This window comes from Lissotriton vulgaris, assembly GCF_964263255.1.
Source record: "Lissotriton vulgaris chromosome 9 unlocalized genomic scaffold, aLisVul1.2 SUPER_9_unloc_2, whole genome shotgun sequence".
NCBI classification, from domain to species: Eukaryota; Metazoa; Chordata; class Amphibia; order Caudata; family Salamandridae; genus Lissotriton; species Lissotriton vulgaris.
In genome coordinates, this window is record NW_028240617.1 from 462305 (window position 1) to 482332 (window position 20028).

The window sequence follows — 20028 nt, forward strand, 5'->3', positions numbered from 1 at the left end:
AAAAAACTACTTCTTTGACGAAAAACAAGTTGTAACAGTCCAAGCCCAACTCTAGATGGCTGTAGTATGAAAAGCATATGTATCTACAGCCACACAAGCTACAAATAATCTTTTCTACATTTGGAAATGGCAAGAAAAGAGCTAGGTGTCATCTAGTGACATCAAGGGAAACCAAAACTCTGCTTTAAAAGGATTTTGTCTGAGCCCGTGTAGCCACTGTGACGGATTTAGAAGAAACAAGTTGAAGAGTTATACATGACATAGGAGGCGCATACGTGCTTGTTATCTTGTCTACGGCAAAGAACAGAAATTATCAAAAAAGGACATAGAATTAAACAGACAAACGGGGGAAGTCTACTAAAAGTCCCTCCATGTATTATATCATGTAGGACGTTTTGTTCAAGAAAAATAGTTTGGTGAGATGGTTGAAACTGTCTCAAAGGAGAGAGCTAAAAGGTGAATGAGGAAGAGTTTGGGGTGAGACCTTGATTTGGGAGGGGCCTTTCATTTGCTCATGCTTTCAAATGTAACTACTTGTGTTGTGCAAAAACACTCAAGTCTCTCCTAACACTGGGATGAAATTCCCATCAGTTTTGTGGAAGGTGGGTTGGGAAGTAGGAGTATTGTCATTACCACACAGTGTTCTTCACGACAGACTCATAGTTACATTATGTCTGTTATTTGACTATGCATGACACCACTCTACTACGAATACTGTTTGAATGATCAGTTGTTACAAGGTTAGAAATCGCGAGAGTATTCAAGTAGCATACCGAGTGATCTCACTTGCGGATTGGTCCTCGTCGTGGCTTTCTGAAGTGTCCCCATTGAATGACTCACTGAGGTTGGCAAGGGATGTCACAACATTTGCCAAAGTCCCTAATGCCCCCTGGCTTGTCTCTGCCTGTTAAGAATGAAAAAGAAAAATACTGAAAGGACTTGAAATGTTTAACAGGTTTATGTAAAATAGGCACTCCTAAAATTGTTAAGCGGATAGGACAATCAGGAACATTATTTGATCAAAACATTTTGGTTGATTTATAACACATTTACTGTTCTGTACAAAGAAGATATTACCTTGCAGTCTGAAGTCAGATGAACGGTGCCATCCTCGCGTATTAAGGGCTGCTGAATATTCACAAGCATCCCAGAATCAAGAATTCCTGTCTGCCTGATGGATACATCAAATTAATTACATAATGAAAAAGGGGGTTATACTGTGGAACATCACAACCAATACATTTATAAGAGCAAGCATCAACTGCAAACTTTTATCTACTGCAAAGAGACAGTTTGCTGGGGATCTATTTTATAATACTAGAGGCTATGACTGTTGGAGAAATGTCGCAAGACTTCAAATGTGTATCTATACCCTCCATACTAAAAGAGCAATTCTAAATTGCTTAGAATTAAGTGGGATTAATTTACTTTACCCACAACATTTACTTTAATATCTGAATACTTTTAACAATTTGCTTTATTCATCATATCCTTGGTAAATCGTAACTCAATATTCTCCAAGTGCTATTTAATAGAAAACTTTCAACAAAAGTAGGTACTCTTATGTCGAGGCATGCAAAGTTGCTTATCTCTATTTGTAACCTTATGTCACACAATTCTCTGTTATATTTAGAATTGTTAGGGTGCAACCATGGTTTCCACAGGATCACAGAAGACTACTCAAAATTATATTAAGGATTGAAAGATCAGAAGCTTTTAAACCCAAATTATTCTAAACAAGTCAAATTCAAAGTGGTATGGGCTGGATGTTAGTTCTGACGTGACAGGCTCTTTATTTTATACAACATATTTTAAATTTGAAGATATATAGATCAGATTTCAACACTGCTAAATGTTCTATTATGAAGATAGTATTAATATAAACTGACTTTGGTTTGTAAGTATTAAAGCTTTATGCCCTCTGTTTGCAAATCCAATTGCATATAGTAAGGAAGACCTGCCAATTCATAGGTCTAGAATGCTTAACACAGAAATATCTTCCAACCTTCATTCAGAACATATTTAGGTTGAGTCTGAAGCCCTCACCACAGAAAGTTTAAAATGATATCATTCACACAATCATTATGTCATAGTATACAGCTAGCAGATTATGTGAATGGGGAGTCAGAAAAATTCTAACTGTTCTGGATATAGCATAGAGGAAGTTATATCACACTACCTTTCAGTACTTGAACAATAATAATTTGTTTAAAGGAAAATACAGATAATCCACCTTTTGGGTATGCCTTACTGTCATAGTTGCAGCTCAACTGTGCATTCCAAAATATTGGAATTGGCACCAAATGCCCTAGCTTTGAATACTGATGAATTAGCTTGTGTAATGAATGAATGAATGAATGAATGAATGAATGAAATTATTTGTAGAGCGCACGATGGCCAAAACGGCTTCCTGGCGCTGGGAGCTCTAAAGAACCGAACAGACAGAGCCAGGAGGATTAGCGGGGGTAGGCCAGGGCAAACAGGAAAGTTTTTAGCGCTTTACGGAAGTGTGAAAAGATAGGGATCGAGCGCATAGAAAGAGGAAGGGAGTTCCAGAACCGGGGAGCAAGAACAGAAAAACGGGTTCCACCAGTGCGAGATTTGTGAAAGCGGGGAACAGTGAGGAGGGCAGAAGATGATGAACGAAGAGTGCGGGCAGGGGTGTGAAGGGAAATCAAAGAATTGATGAAAGCCGGTGCAGAGTGATCAAGGGCCCGATAAACAAGGCACCCTAGTTTGAACAGGGATCTCTGCAAAATGGGCAACCAGTGAAGGGATTTGAGGACGGGAGTGATGTGATGGGTTTTGGGCAAGTGAAAGATAAGACGGGCAGCCTGATTCTGGATAGCTTGTAAGCGGCGGGTTTCATAGGCAGGAATGCCAGCGAACAAGCTATTGCCATAATCGAGGCGGGAAGTGATAAGAGCAGAAATAATAATTTTAAGGGAGTCAGGAGAAAAGAAACGAGAGATTTTCCGGATCATCCGGAGGGAGAGAAAACAGGAGGACACCACGGCACTGACCTGGCCGTGCATGGACAGGTCCTGTCTGACCTTGATGCCCAAAGTTTTAACGGAGGGAACGGGGGTGGGAGGAGGGCCAAGAATGGGGGGCCAGAAAGCAGGGGACCAGGGGCTGGATGAGCCGCCAATCAGGACAAGCTCAGTCTTATCTGGATTGAGCTTGAGGTGGTTGGCGCTCATCCACCCAGAAATAAAGACCATGGTGGAGTGAAAAAAGGATAGAGAGTGAGAAGAAGAGGAAAGATCAAAGACGAGCTGGAGGTCGTCAGCGTAGTTATACACAGAGACCCCCAGCTCAAGAAGGGAAGAGATAAGAGGGTGAATATAGAGATTGAAAAGAAGGGGAGAAAGAGAGGAACCTTGGGGGACCCCACAGGGCACCGGGAGGGGGGAAGCAGAAAAGCCGGGAAGGTGAACGGCTTGAGAACGGCCTGTCAAAAAGGAGGTGATCCAGGAGAGGACAGAGCCTCGTATGCCCGCTGCGCTGACACGGTCCAAAAGAATGTTATGGTCGACCGTGTCAAACGCAGCGGACAAGTCGAGGAGGATCAAAGCTTGGGGAGAGTTGACGTCGGCCTTGGCTTTGAGCTCGTCAAGGACGGCTAACACCACGGTTTCGGTCGAATGACCCGAACGGAAACCGGCTTGGTGAGAGGCCAGGAGCTGGTTCTGTTCAACATAGGCAGAGAGACAGGAAGTAACGTAAGATTAGAGAATTTTAGCAAGATAGGGAAGAAGAGAGATAGGTCTAAAGTTAGAGGGAAGAGAAGAATCAAGACCAGGTTTTTTAAGAATGGGAGAAACAATAGCAGATTTAAATGAAGAAGGAACCAATCCAGTGGAAAGAGAGGCATTAAGAAAGGAGAGAGGGGTATCAGGACAGGAAGAAAAAAGTGTTTTAAGAATGCGGGCAGGGGCACAGTCAGTGGGGGAACCAGACTTGATTTTAGTGAGCAGAGCTAGAAAAGAGTCCAAGGAGAGGGGGGGAAAAGAAGAATAGGAAGATTTAGGCGCAGAGGGAACAGAGTGAAGAGGAGTAAAAGGAGTGACCAAGATGTTAGATTTAATTTTAACAATCTTCTCGATAAAGAAGTTGTTAAGAGAAGAGCAGAGGGCCTGGAACACATGTGAAACTAAAAGTACGATTTACCAAGTAAAAGGCAGCAGTGGTAGGTGCAAGGGTTTGGTAATTTGGGGATTATTGGTAGTTTGGCTGAATAAAGATTAAATATTTTGAAAGTATGTAAGCTTCTATTGATATTTTTGTTTCCAGAGAGCCTTATGTATTAATATCCAATTTTATACAACAAGATACAGATATTTATTTTATTTATTCTAAGTATTAGTATAGTGCCTTGTCACCTGAACAGGCATTAAAGTGCTTTACATAGAACTAAACACTTTACGTAGAGCACGGAATGGGGAGAGGTTCAGGAGGGCTGAGTAGGGAAAGGAATGGGAAGGAGGAGAAGGGTATGGAGCAGTGTGTTAACAAGGTGAATCAACTGAACGAATGGTGAACGCAAATGTAGTTGGAGACGTTTGAAAGGAATGTGTGGAAAGTGTCAGCTATCTTGTGCCCACTTGCTTGTTCAGGTAGAGCATGCTGGTGGTATTGTCTGTGCGCACTAACACTGAAGAACCTGCTATCCTTGGTAGGAATGCTTAGAGACTGTGTCACATGGCTACGAGCACCAAGAGATTGATATGCATGAGATCTTCTGTAGCGGAGACCACTTTCTTTGAATTTGCAGGTCTTGCAGATGCCTGTCCTAGCCCTCTAGGGAGGCATCCATAGTTACTACGAAGTTGGGTTTTTGAGGCAAGAACGTGAGGCCCTTTGAGAGATGGGAGGCTTGGGACCACCAGGCTAGTGCTTCCTGCATGCCTGGTGTGACATTTACAAGGTCCTCGAAAGATCCTTCTGTTGGAGCCCAGTGCTTTTGTAGCTCTTCCTGTAATGGTCTTATTTTCAGACATGCAAGAGGGACCAGATTGATATCTGAGTACTTCGTGCCCAAAAGTAACACAAACAGAGCCACTAAAACTGACTTTTCTGGAAAGATTTATAGCCAGTTCCTTGAGCCTTTGTTGCCTGTCTTGGGAGATAAAGGCGTTGTTTTTGACTGTATCTTCAGCTGCACCCAGGAAACTTATCTTCTTGGATGGAGTAGGGGATGACTTTGATGATTTACAGTGAGACCAAGTTTGCAAAACAATTGTAGACAAGCCTCTGTGACCATGGACGCTTAATATGCGGTTGGTGCTTTTATCAACCAGTCGTCTAGGTAGGGAAATACCTGAAGACCGTCCTAAGAGAGTCTGCTACAGGGGCTAGGCATTTGGTAAAAATGCGAAGAGTTGGCTTGAGGACAAATGGGAGGACTTTGAATTGGTAATGGATGCCGGCTACAGTGAAGCGTAGGCATTTTCAATGTTTAGGATGAATGGGAATGTGGAAGTATGAATCCTTTAAATCTAGAGTTGTCATGGGGTTTTCATGATTTAGGAGATGCAGGATGTCAGAAAGGGTGACTATGCGAATGGATTGCTTGCATAGATACTTGTTTAACTTTCGGAGGTCTAGGTTGGATCGCAATACCCCAGTGTTTTTGATTATGCAAAAACAGGAGCAGAAACCCATACCCTTCTGGTGTTGGGGATTTTTTTCTATTGCTCCTTTGGTTAGCATGGTGAGGGCTTCTTTTCTGAGTAAGTGAAGACGAGGTGGGTGCGCCTCCTTTGGTGGAGCTGTTGGTCGTCATTTGACAAATTTCAGTGAAGGACCATCGGTGATAAGGTCTAATACCCATCCGTCTGCTGTTATTTGCCTCTAGGTCTGGGAGAAATTGGAAATGTTTGCATCTGCGGCTGGTACAGAGTTAGGTGCAGCGGACACCTGAGAGAGGCTAATGTTTTCTATTGGCTTCTCTGCCCTGAGGGGTCCGTTTTCACCCAAGCCCTTGCTTGTTGTAGGACGATATTACTGCTGTTGTTGATAGGGCTATTGAAAGCAATGATAACCCCCTTTAGAAACCTCTTCCACATGCTCCTAGAAAGGGCACCTTGCGAAACTGCAGCATTCCGAATGACTTTGCTGTGTCTGCATCTGCCTTGCAATGCCTCATCTACATGCTTACCAAAAAGCGCTTCCCCATCGTAAGACAAGTCCATGATTTTCTTTTAACTGACCTTTTGCGGGAAAGAGGTTGTTTTGAGCAATCCTTGATGCTTTAGAACTTCGGCCCCTGCCAGCTGCCAAAATCCTGTAGAGGCTTTGTTCATTGCACAATCGATCATTTCAGAGGATGACCTCTCTCCCACCTTAAAGATTATTTTAGCTGATTGTTTATCCTCTGGCATGAGATCTATGAGTGCACCAGTATCTGGCCACATTGGTCGGTCGTACCGGCCCAATATTACCATTATTAATTTTTGGATTTGTACAGCGCACTCCTACTCAGAGTGTCCTGGCACCAAATCAGGTAGCCTGCACCCATAATGATCGTCTTGTATGAATTGTTGAAAGAGCCATGTCTTTAATTTCTTCTTAAGAATGTGGAGATCAATTATGGAACGAGGTTCCAGAGGAAGTTTATTCCATGACGCAGGGTCAAGACAGGAAAAGGACCTGCCGCCTATTCTGACTAGCTGACTTTTGGGAACTCTCGCCAAATGCTCATAGGAGGAGGAAACATTTCTGGAAGGGACATATTAGTGATTCCTCTCTCTCATGGATCCGGCACTTGAAGCATGCAAAACTTTGTAAACAAGGACCATAGATTTAAAACATTTTTTGGGGGGGAAGCCAGTGAAGGGCTTCAGAAGAGAGGACATGGCTTCTCGGGAAGAGATGAAGGAGAATCCGTGCACCTAAGTTCCACATCACCTGAAATCAACACAGGAGGTAATCAGGGAGGCCCAGGTAGAGAGCATTCCTGTAATACAATCTGGAGGCTATTTATGCTTAGATGACTGTTCTCTTGGAATTCTCAGAGAGCATAGTGCGTAACAGCCCAAAACAACCACCTGTGGATTTTTGAATCAGAGTTGAGCTGCTTGAGCAAAAACCGAGTCTGGCTTTGGGTGTCCCACCAAGCAGGCAGGTGGATCCTCTGGCACTTTGTATTTTTCATCTATTAACGGCAAGACAGCCGCTACCGTAGCTGGGTTCTGCATACTTTTTGTGCCTCCTTCCCCTATGTAGTCTACTATGGGAATAGTGCACACTAATTCCCTTGCGGACCCTTTCAAATTGGATAAAAAGCAGTCTGACTGCTTGTCAGACATTGTAAGTTAGAACCAGCTCTCTCCATCAGGTTGTGGAATCCTCCTACATCATTCAGAGGTGAATCCACTGGGTGGAGAGCTGGTCGAGATGGGGTATGAATTAGTAAGTCATTCATTCCTGGTTGGAGGGAATCGGAGGCATTGCAATATTAGATGCAGGAGTCCTCCTGGGTGTTAAAAGGCGGTGAGACACAGTGGCGGCTAGCTTCAATTAAAAAAAGTGGGCATGAAGGCGTTACTCACCGTAAACGAGAAGCTGGAGCACGACCGCTACAGCGCTTCTCCTTTCCACGATTTCCTGCTTGTGGAACGGAACTCCAATCAATCCTGGAACTGCTTTCATGCTGTGAAAGCAGCTCCAGGATTGAAGGGCGCAGGCTCACCCTGTGCTTATTTTGAGAATGGGGACCTGTGACCTCAATTCCCAGGCTATTTCACAGCCTTTGGATTGCTGGGTCTAACGCGCACCAGATGGGCTGGCCGTTGCAAGACGACCAGCCAATCCGACGTGCACTGTAGACCAGGGCTGACGTTCTACATTTGCAAGAGTCAACCCGCCCTCACCCTCGTGCTGTAGACAATGCAAGCTGGTACGGTGGCAAATAAAAATGGCATCAAAATGCCATTTTATTGGCGTTGGCCTACTGTGTTCGCAGCAGGCGGGCCGACACTCCTCCGTTACTGAGGAGGAGCTGTCCCTGGTGGGATTGGACCTGGTGTTCTTGGTGATGGATCACTAGGCTGCTCTGTCGATAGTGTTCAGGGCTCCGGAAACCTCATTTGATAATCCTGGAGCATCCTCTACAGGCCTTGCAAAAATGATAGGGGAATATGCATTACAGTTTCCTGTGAAGGAGAGCGGCCATACTGTTGGAAAAGCTCTTCCTGATGTCTAGGTCTTTCCGAATATCTTGGTCCATAATATTCTTAGTAATATGCTCTTCCTCCATCCTGGTTCTTAATGTGGAGTTCTGAGGAGCTATGGGCTCTCCTGAATGGACTCTCGTCTTCTGACTCTTTTGCGTCAGTAAGGTGGCTTGGAGGGAGAGGGGACACTTTGCTGGGAGAAGTGTGTGCCAGTAGGAGAAAAGTCTTTGCCACTTTTAGTGTCGTCATCGATCCCTTAGTGATCTTCAACGTTCACTATGTTATTCTTGATGAGGTGGTCGGGGCCTTCCTAGATGTATCGCTTGTTTTGTCGATGGTGCTTTCTTCAACTGAATGGGCTCCAATGATACTTTGGAAGGCATCAATGTGTAGTCGATGGCGTTTTGAAGACGGCAAACCAGTTGTTGGTGAGATTTTCAAGGCGGTTTTTGGCCTTGTGGTCGAAGACTCGTGAGAGAACTTTGAAGGCCGAACTCCAGGATTCATAGATGGAGTAGTAGGTTCAGACCTGCTAATTCCTGAGGAGATTTTGTCTGTTTTTTCTTTTTTTGAACTGTCCTTCAGAGACGAGTGATGAGTCTTCTTTAAGGCCTTCCTGGACTCTTCCGAAGCCCCTTGTTCACAAGTCCTTTCTCTCTTATGTGACCCTTTTTTGGGAGGTCAACAAGGTACTACTGTCCTCTTTAGAGCTGGTAGATTTTTTTTTGATGTGGCTTTCTGAAGCAACAAAATAAGCCTTCCCTCTCTGTCTTTTAAGGTCTTAGTAGAAAAGGTGTGACATATTTTACAGTCTTTGACCTTATGCGGAAGGTAGAGGCAGCGAATAAAAGCCTTGTTGGGGTCATCTGAATGAAGGCATTTCCTCCCACAGGGTCTAAAGAGCAATTTTTTTTATATGTTTCAGGCATGGTAAATACGTTTTACAATACCAGTTAGAAGATAACGGAGCAGATGTGTGGTAGAAAATCTGAGGGATTCAGCCTCTCTTGGGAGTAGCGCCAGAAGTTTAAAATTTTTTTTTTTTTAAGGACATAGACAGTCTATTAAAGGGATTGTTCATTACCATTATAGCCTATGATAATGATACATACTGCTTTGTTATGATACCGTGTGACTCCCACTTCGTCAACGGAGAGGGATTCAAGAATGTGAAATCTATGAAAGATCCAATACTGAAAAATATAAATATTCAAAATGGGGAGAACACTTGGCTCACTTTTCTTTTTTTTTTGTTATCTTTATTGAGTTTTTTCCAGTGTATATAACCCCCCCACCCCCTAGGTCATACAGGTTCGGCAAAGAATATTTCACATATAAACACAGAAAAATTAGAGAATTCGTACATTGTACAATAATGGCTAAGTAAATTAATCAAACAACCAAGAAAACATTTCCCTTCTTTTTGAGGAGATACACATAACATCTGGATAATTATAGATTTTAAATAATATGCATCTTTAACCATTTAAGTTTTTGTGGTATTTAAATCCCGCAGAATATGGCTTTATGTTACAGAGAATTACTTTGAGATTGGGACCACTCAATCAAAGGATTCCAAATGTTCAATCCCCTGGCCCTCCTTCTTCTGCCTGTTCTTTTATATATAGCCATTTCCAAATTAAATATAGCTAGCAATCTAGAAAACCATTGTTGAAAGGATGGTGGGTTAGGGTCTAGCCAGGCAGAAGCGATACATATTCTTAGAACCGCCATGGCGATAAATATTAGTTCATGTCCAAGTGATGATTCATTGAGATTGGTTACTCCAAGCAAAATCATTTCATTAGAGAGGATTATTCTGGTTTTTAGAATCTCAGTTAAAAACTGTTCAATACTCAGTTTTAAGGGGGATAAATTTACACAGGAAGAAAATACGTGTATGCTATCCGCCTCAGATAATGTACATCTAAAGCAGCATGTACCCCTCCCACTTCCCCATTTAGCGATTCTATCTGGGGTATAATACAAGAAAAAGCATGTTTTATAAAATTGTGGTTGCAATTTGGTTGACATAAGGATGGTTTGGGATAAATCATAGGCATGATTGAATTCTTCCATAGTCATTGTTAATTTCCCCTGCCACTTCTGTAATGCCTTCTCGAGATTGTTCGGAAGAAGGGATACCAAGTGAGAATACATCTCACCAATCGTAAATTTTTTTGGTTTTATTAATGTTTCTGCTGTCGGTATTTTATTAAACGAGGTATTTTCTCTAATTCTTTGGGTTAAAAAATCTCTAATTTGTAGATATTTAAAAAAGTCCCTCCATTCCAAATGATATGTTTCCCTCAAGGTTTCAAACGAGTGTAACCCCTCATTTACGAAAAGACATCCAAAGTGAGTAATTCCAGTCATGGTCCATCTCTTAATGCAGGCTCCACTAAAGATTTCAGGTAGAGCTGGATTATTGCTTAGTGGAGAATAGAGCGAGAGTCGTCCGATGCCCAATAATTTCCTCACAGCTTTCCACGCTTTAAACCCTCAGAGTAAGGTCTTTAGACGGACCTTTTTGTGATAGCTATCATAAAGAAATCGCCACAGATAACCCTTGCTCCCATTACCTAATACCAGCTGATGGATTGATGGTAGGTCTTCCCCTAAGACTATCTCATTATTATCTAATAAAAAAAAGAGTTCATGATTATATGAGAGCATACTAGCCCAATAATATAATTTGAGGATTTGGGAGTGCTAAGCCTCCCTTTTCTCTAGGAAGAGTCAAGAGCTTATAGGCTCTACGTGGTTGTGAATAGGACCAAATAAAACTTGAGAAAGTACGCTCCATCAATTTGAACCAATATTCAGAGATTTCCAGATTGATTGCTCTGAACATATAAAGCAGTTTAGGGAAGTATACCATTTTTAAGGCGTTCACACGGCCAATCAAAGATAAGTGTAGGTTATTTAAACGATGAAGATCTTTCTGCATTTTATCTAGCAGAGGGCTCAAATTTAATGCGACCAATTTATCGAGTTTGGAGGAGATACATACCCCTAAGTAGGTTGCCTTTATTGTCACTCGAGGATCTATCATGATGCATTTATCGTTTAGGACTACTTGGGTTTTACTTTGATTGAGAATGTAGCCGGCCATATTACCAAAGTTTTTGGCCTCGGTTTCAATTATAGGTAGGGCTAATACTGGATCTGATGTTACTATGGCTATGTCATCAGCATATGCAAGAGTTTTTGTTATATAGCCTTGGGTCCGAATAGGGATAATACCGGCATTAGATTCCAAACTGCGAATAAAGGGATCAATGTAGATGGCAAACAGTAATGGAGAGCATGGGCATCCCTGTCGAGTTCCCCTTGATATTGTTAATTCTTTAGATAGATTGCCATTTATCATCACTACTGCTTTAGGGCTGGTATATAGTTTTTGTGCTGCCTGAATGAATCCTTGTTTAAATCCCAGGTGACCCATTGCCAGCCACAGAAATAACCAGGAGACCCGATCAAAGGCTTTTTGAGCGTCTAAAAGAATAAGCGCCATTGGGTCTCCTGTCACCTCTGTGCTGTCAAAGAGGGTGATCACTCTATGGATATGATCTGTGGTTCCTCTTCCAGGTATAAACCCATGCTGGGAGTGTGAGACAAGTTTGTGGATTAGTGGTGCCATACGATTCGCTATTAATTTGGAATATATTTTTGAATCCACATTAATTAAAGTGATAGGGCGATAGGAGCCCATCTGATTAGGAGGTTTATCTTTCTTCAGGAATACTACTATTTTCGCTTTTGACCATGATCTTGGTGGTAATCCCCCGTTAAATATGTGCACACATACTTCCAAGAGAATCCCTTTGATTTGATCTAAGAAGGTGATATAGAACTCTAGGGGGATCGAGTCTAAGCCAGTTGCTTTTCCTCTAGGTAAAGTTTTCACTGTCTCTAGGATTTCTTCCAGGACTGGTATCTTCTCTAGATCATCTCGATCTTCTTCGGCGAGTCTGCTGGGTATTCCTTGATTTAAGTATTCTCTTATACTGTCTATATCTGCACATCCTTCCTCTTTGTATAAAGTGCTATAGAAGTGCCAAAATGCCTCTCTAATTTTGTTACTTTCTGAGATTAAGCCGTCCACTGGATCTGATATTTCACGTATGAAGTTCTGAGATGTTTCTTGCCTCATACGTATGGCGAGTTGATGACCAACTGATTCGCTTACTTCGTAGATTTTCTCGCTATGTGCAGTGGCTTTTTTAACTGCCTTGATAATAAATGTATTCATAATAGCAGCCTTATCAATTGCTTCTTGATATTGAATTTTAGTGAGCTCTTCTACAGTTAAAGAATTATGGGTTGCCCTGATGAGTTCTTCTTCAGAACCCTGTAGTTTTTCCGATAACAATTTATATTGGTCTCTGGCCAATTTATTAACCCTTATTGAGTATTGTATAGTTTCCCCTCGGATTCCAGCTTTTAAAGCATCCCACACTATCTCTATCGAGGTACTCCCTATATTATTTTCTAAAAAGGTGGGTATCCATGCTAGCATATGATTACAATAATCTTCTTCAAGAAGCAGGGATTTCTCGAAGGTCCAATATCCTGGCTTCTGGCCCATTTGTGTTAGCTCTAGGGTGCATACTAGAGGATTGTGATCGGATAGTACTCGAGGCAGTTTTTCTATTTGTGTGGAAGAGCTTAATAACTGTGAAATAAGAAAATAGTCAAGCCTAGCATGCACCCGGTGTGGATTTGAGAAAAAGGTGTAGCCAGGATCCTGAGGGTTAGAGTTCCGCCACCCATCCAGAAGTCTGTGCATCTGACATAGATTTTTTAGGGCCTTGAACACTTTAGGTTTCCTCCCATGATACCCCAGTTATTATTTGTTGAGCAGTCTGGGGGTAAATTAATATTGAAGTCCCCACAGATAAGAACTGGTAATGGCCAATGTGCTAATTCGCTAGAGACCTCATTTATCAGGGTAGGATCATCACAGTTGCTTCCATAAATTGAGCAGATGGTAACTAACTGCGTTTGATCTAGCTGGCATTCTGTGATTGCCCACCTCCCGAATTTATCTGCTTTGCATCGATTAAAACTAAATCCGCCGCCTCTAGCTAAGATTGCCACCCCTCTGACACGAGCTCCCTGGGTAGTAGCACAGACTAATTTGTACCCTAAAGTTTTTAAAAGATGTAACTGAGAGCCTTCAATATGCGTCTCCTGCAAACATACTAAGTTGGGGCCTGTAGTTTGTAGACCCACCGCAACTGCTTGTCTCTTCTTAATGTCATTTAGGCCGCAGATGTTAAGTGACATAATCTTCAATACCCCCATTTGTTTATGCTACTTATCTTGGAAAGATACTCTCCCATTAAAAGACTGTTAGCTATAACTTTATAGTTTTCCTTTTCCCTGTAGTTTTTAAAATTCCTGTCTGACCTGTCCCCGAATCCCCTCCCCACCCAGAGATCCCTCTGCCCTGCCCTCCCTTCCAATACCCCCTCTTTCCCTCCCCCCACCCACCACCATCTTTGAAGGTTACCTGACCCTGTCTGGACCAGGGGTGTGACATCCGTGAAGGCGGCCCCTGCGGGCTGGACTAGTTTAATAGTGAGTGTTATATACCTATCAAATCCTAATGGGCCGAAGCCCGGATAATATAAAAAAAAAATGTTAAACTTAATTTTGTAGACTAAATATGTTTCCCTGCCTGCTTATACATTATACTAGTTCACAGTGCTTCAACATAATTTATTTCCTAAACAATACATAATGGAGTAGTTAATTCAGCTTAACTTCCACCCCATACAGTTTGCATTGTTTCCCTGAGTTTCATAGTCCAGTCCCTGAGATCTCTCGTAAATAGTTCTCAGCCTGCGGTTCGCTGTTAAAAATTTTTGTTGTTCCCTTGAATATGATTTTCAAGCGTGCAGGATTTTGCAAAAATACTTTTGCTCCAATTATTCCAAATGGTTCAAATAGCTGGCGCATTTTCCATCTTCGCTCAACTGTAGAGTGAGCGAAATCCGGTCTGGCAAAAATTTTTAATCCCTTATATTCTCTTTGAGTAGTCGGTCTGGCAAGGTCATAGATTGCTTCACGGAGAAGGAAATTGCCGAAGTAAACCAACATTGTCCTGGGATATTGATTTTGTTTATTAGAATGTTTTGATGGCATTAGGGGAAAACGATGAGCCCGTTGTATCTCCCTTTCCATATCCCAGGCCTCCAACTCTGGAAATGATGTTTTAAGAATGTTGATCATTGCTCCTCTAGCGTCGTTTCCCTCAAAGTTTTCTGGGATTCCCAGGAATCTTCTAGATCGGTTTTCATGATCTTCCACTTTAGCCATGAGATCTTGTATTACTCCATCTTGTTCCTTTTCGATTTTTGGAGTTTGACGATATCTGCTTCAAGATTCTCAGTGCGGGTTTCCATCATGACCATCCTCTCAGACATCTCAGAACAAATGTTACCCACTTTTTTCACTGCACTTTGCAGTTTTTCAATTGCCATGCCATTTCTATGGCTGTCTTTCTTCACATCCTCATGGAAGTTTTTTATTGAACTTAATACCTCGCTTAATAAGGGCTCATTTGTTCTTTGTCGTGACATTTCACCCGGTGATTTAGTCATTAGGCTTTTTCGAGTAGAATTAGGTCTACTTTTTGCATAATCTATGTGGTTACCGGGATCTGTGGTCTCTTCGTTCGTCATATTTTCCCCTTTTTTATGTTTCATCCTTTTTTCCCCCCCGCTCCTTTTCTTCCTGAAATTAATTTCGCTGGATAATCTTGAGTCATTGGAGCCCGAAATCTCCAGGGGTACAGAACCAGTTTGCGCACTGGGATTTGATTTATTTAAGTCGCTTGATTCACTTAGGTCACTTGAGATAGACATCCCTGTTTCATATATTTCTGATTCTGATTCGGAGTCTTCGTCAGAAAGTGAGTGAGTAGCTGCATATGATTCTTTCCCATCTGGGGGCGTTTGGGTGTTAAAAGAGGGGTGTAGATGTTCAAGTTTCTGATTCATCTCTTTTTGATCTGATTGCTCTCTCTGCTTAGATATCGCTGTATCCTCTTTTATGGATGACTTTGTCTCGTTGTTCTTTATTTTTGGGTCAGGTTTCATATTTCCTTCGCCAGACCTCGTGGTATTGTTTCCTTCAATATTAGTTTCAGTTGAAACCATATTTTTAGCATCCATGCGGTTTTCATTCAGCTCTTTAGAGTTCTTGCTTTGCAGTTGACTCTGTACTTTTTCATTTGTCGATGCATCGCTCAGACTTTCCTTCGGACATTCCTTCGGGCGAGGGCTAAATATATTAGATATTCTTGGTTGGGAAGTAGTCGATAGACCGGTATTCTTAGCAGCAGCTTTAAAATGTTTGATGGTCTGTAGCCTCTGTGCTTTTTTGGCCATTAACTCCAACTCCAATTTGGCATTTTCCTCAGTTTCTTCTGTATCTCCCTTTTTATCCTTCTTTTTGTCAGCCGTTTTTCCTTTCTCTTTCTCTTTCTCTATCTCCTTGCGCTTTTCCTTTTCCCTTTCTTTCTCCAGTTTTTTTTCTGCATTTCTATCTTTATCTTTAGCTTTTCTTCTCCCTTGGGGTTTGTTTCTTGCTGTGTCTTTTTCTTTTGCTCTAGCCCCTCTAGTCTCAGGGCCCTTATGTCTGTTATCTATGTGCTGCGTAGGCGCTTCCTCAAATGTCTCCTTGATCTCTGCGTTTTCAGGTGTTTTATTTTCCAGGTTTATCACATCCTTTGAGCACACCGAGTTTGCTCGGATCGATGTACCCCCTTGTAGATTTGCGCTTTCTTCATCTCCCTCTTCATGCTCTTTTTCTTTGTGAGTCAGTTTATTTAAAGCTGCTGTTTGTGTTTTTTGGCCTTTTTGTTTTTTTTTTACTTTCTGGTCCACTTGTGCGATGAGCTCCTCTCCTCCACCGTCCTCTCTGTTCTCTCTACCCTCTCTCTCCTCTATCACCTCTCCTCTCTCCTCTCTCTCCTCTTCAATATTTCTCTCCATATTTATGGCTTTAGATGGCGTGGCAATCCCGTTGTGATTGTTTCCTGGCTTTCTTGGGCCCGTCTTTTGGCCTCGCTGAGTTCGCAGAGTTCGTAATTGCCCTATCTGGATTTCTCTCTTAGAATGGGAACGTTTCCTCAATAGAATTTCAATGTTACTCTGACCTCTCTTGTGCCGGATCTCCTTAAAGCATATATTTAATATACTCTGTGAGAGAACAGTAATAATGGAGCAGAGTCGGCCCAATTGAAGTTTTGTAGTCCCAAATTTAGCTGGAGAACAAGAAACAATGCCAGATAGGACAGATGCGGTGGCCAGAGTTTCAGACCCAGTCCCAGTATCAGCGCGGAGTTCAAGGCTGCAGCTCCTGTTTAAAATCGTTCTGTCTAAGAGCACCATTCGCCCTTACAGGTGCACAGCTCTTTTTTCTCTCTCCCAGCCTCAGCCCTCCCTCTGCCTTCCCTCTGCCTTCTCGCAGCAGGTGCCTGCAATGCTTCTCGGGGGTTTCCCTGGTAACGGGAAGCGTAGGACACGTGGGACACAGAGCGCGTGAGATTAAAGACCCTGCTCTCGTGTTAGCAGATGAAGCCTTTAGAGCTCTTGGAGCCACGGAGAGTGAGGAAAGGCTTGCAGTATCGGCGTTTTCAGAGAGGAGAGAGCATCACTTGTCAGAGGTGTTGAGGTGTTAATGTTGGTGCAGAGTCAACAAATGAGGGGTGAGTCAGGGTCAGATCAGAGGTGAGAAGCAGGAAAAGACAGAACAAGCATTGGAAATGCAATAGGTCTCGCATCATTAGAGTTAGTGCTTTTAGAATTGTTTATGGGTTTTTTTTGTAAATCTTTAGCATTTTTGTTTCCTGTAGCCAATGCTAAAGAATTACAAATAAAAAAAGCCATAAACATTTCTAAAAGCTCTAACTCAAATGCTGCGAGACCTATTGCACTGTCGGCTGGGGTTTTTTGATGGTGCTGTGCTGGGAGAGAGAGTGGGGAGGGGTTGGAGAAGGGAGGGGGCGTGACACGCCAGATTCCAACAGCATGCACACACACGTCATATGTTTGTAAACAGGAGCAGAGGTGTGTCGAATAGCAAGACGGAGCCCAAACAGATACAGTCAGAGGTGCAGCGGTAAGTTTAAAAGAAGAGGTGACGAGTCACAAAGAGACGCCTGAGTCCTGCGCGCGGCGAGTACTCTCAGTACCTGGCATATGGACGCCTGTGTCAGAGTTCCCGCGAGAACGTGTGTCCCTGGTCTGCAGCATTGCTTTCTCTGTGATATGAAATAATCTGGTAACTTTAATCACTGAGGTCGCACATAGATAGAGGGGAGGGCAGCGAGTGGAGTTCGGGGCGGCAACCTGTCGGCTGGGGTTTTTTGATGGTGCTGTGCTGGGAGAGAGAGTGGGGAGGGGTTGGAGAAGGGAGGGGGCGTGACACGCCAGATTCCAACAGCATGCACACACACGTCACATGTTTGTAAACAGGAGCAGAGGTGTGTCGAATAGCAAGACGGAGCCCAAACAGATACAGTCAGAGGTGCAGCGGTAAGTTTAAAAGAAGAGGTGACGAGTCACAAAGAGACGCCTGAGTCCTGCGCGCGGCGAGTACTCTCAGTGCCTGGCATATGGACACCTGTGTCAGAGTTCCCGCGAGAACGTGTGTCCCTGGTCTGAAGCATTGCTTTCTCTGTGATATGAAATAATCTGGTAACTTTAATCACTGAGGTCGCACATAGATAGAGGGGAGGGCAGCGAGTGGAGTTCGGGGCGGCTACAGTAGAGAGGGGAGGGCACTGGGTTAAGAGGAGGAAACGCTCTGGGGGTCCAAACCTGAGCGGCAAGGTTGTGCTGAGAGAGAGTGGGGAGGAGAGTAGGAGGAGGAGGGGGGAGGAGAGTAGGGGAGGCACGGCCTAGCGGCCGTGCAACCAAGAAGTGAAGAGACAAGACGGAGGGAAGGCAGAGAAGGGGAGGGGGGAGGAGAAATGCGACACGGCGGGCAGGGGAGGGGGCGGAGCGGGGAGAGGGTGTGAAAGCAGCAGGGGCCTGGAGTGCGGCTGAGGGAACAGAAGAAATGTGACACGGCAGGCAGGGGAGGGGGCGGAGCGGGGGTGTGGGAGGAGTGCGCCTGAGGGAAAATACATGCAAGGCAGGCGGCTGGGGGCATGTGCACGCGCTTTTAAGCTCAATGCGCATGCGCATTGAGCTTGAATTTCACGGGCACTGCAAGGAATCGCCACGATTCCTTGCAAGTTGGTTAAAGACTGTTTAAGCCCCCATAGTCTCGCAAGCTCGATGCGCATGCGCATCGACAGGCGAGACCTAAAAACGGACGAAATTAAGATCAGACATTCAGTTTTAGAGCGCCGCGCTGAAGGTATACAATATACGATATGCAGATCTTCAACCGATAGCAGGGGCAGTAAAGGCCAAAGTTATCATTCATAAAAGTCAGAAGCCAGTTTGTCAAAGTTAGTTCGCCTTTGGGGCATAGGCGATATTCTTACCACAATGCTGTAGAGTGAAGCGAAGTAAAAGTAATGATGCAGCGTTTTGGCATGCTTACTTGTTATTTTCACTCGATCTTCACTCGAGGGCTCACTTAAAGCTCTCTGTATTTTTCCATTCCCCTTTTTGCAGTTTTTTGTCATGTCACTGTAGCTTAATTAGACAGGATCAGAGTATCTCCGGTGAACGTGGGGAATCTTAATAGCAGGCGCAGGTAATGCATATGCATATGCTGGAAACGTCGAGAAATGCCAGGTAATAGAGAGGTATTTTCTAGGCTGTATCAATCCAGCACCGCAGAGGAAAGCCGCTGCGACCGCTCACACTGACGCCATCTTCCTTAGGCTCACTTTTCTTACAAAGAAATAGTAAGATTAGTATCCCTGCCCGCTTAATGGGAATCTGGACTGGCTGGCTATGGAGCTTTTTTGAAGCAGAAGTGGCCTGTAGGAGGAAGCTGTGGAAGCTGATGGGGACAACCAGAGAAGAATCAATAAGAGGCGGAGTTCCCAGGAACAAAGGAAAAGAACCCTTTGAGCTGTGCAGCGACACCATGAGAACCAGTGGTAATCCTTGCTCTTCCAAGACGTGGATAGTTAGAGAGGGTTGCAGGTCACAAACTTCACAGGTGCACCCCTGGTGTTCAAGTGAGATACCAATAAGACTACTTACTAGTAAAAGCTCAGAACCTCAAAGCAGATTTGGCAAGGACAGTGCATTTAAGTGGCTCTAATTCTTGTTGTCTCTCTTTATATTTTGTTGTTTGTGGTGGGAAAGTGGTATGTCTGAAAATTGAGGGAGGCAGGCATCCTGTACTTTTTCCTGTGGCAAAGCCCACCAGATGCATTACCTGTGGTTACCTCCATCTCAGTTACTCAGAAACTGGGTTCATTCATAGAGGCAGAAAAGGATCCAGAAAACAAGACATCTCTGGTGAAACCGGCACTATGATTTGGGACCTGTGTATTGAGACCAGGAGCTGTGCTTGATGCAATGACACAACAAAATCTCAAGGGCACTTGCAGTTACCTTAAAAAGGGTCTTAATGTCTAGATCCAGCTAAAGTAGTTTGCCTGCTATCGGGTGCAATTTCATATTGTGGCCCAGTACAATCACTTTTCCAGGCTTTTTAGAACCACTTGTACACCGCTGGTGCAGTTCCCCTCATACTGGAAGCAAGCATCTAATGGTTGGGTGCATCTATTCCTGGCCAGGAGAAAGGGTACTTGGGATCCGGTGGGAGACCCGGACTTACCTTCTGATAAAAATCAAATATTTTGTGCATGATTAGTGCCCCCTAAAACCTGCATGAAAGTCATACATTAAGTATGCGAATT

General features: G+C 43.5%; 1 protein-coding gene across 3 annotated transcripts in view; it reads right to left on the reverse strand.

Annotated features, from left to right (window-relative positions):
• Positions 1-20028, reverse strand: part of LOC147672942 (nuclear receptor subfamily 2 group C member 2-like) — a 343617-nt gene that overhangs the window by 136770 nt on the left and 186819 nt on the right. For all 3 annotated transcript variants that reach the window (XM_086947899.1, XM_086947900.1, XM_086947898.1), the window contains exons 7-8: positions 1078-1171; positions 774-904 (exon numbers count right to left, since the gene is read on the reverse strand). In XM_086947899.1, the coding sequence (XP_086804025.1) occupies positions 774-904; positions 1078-1171 (225 nt within the window). The remainder of the gene's footprint in view (positions 1-773; positions 905-1077; positions 1172-20028) is intronic.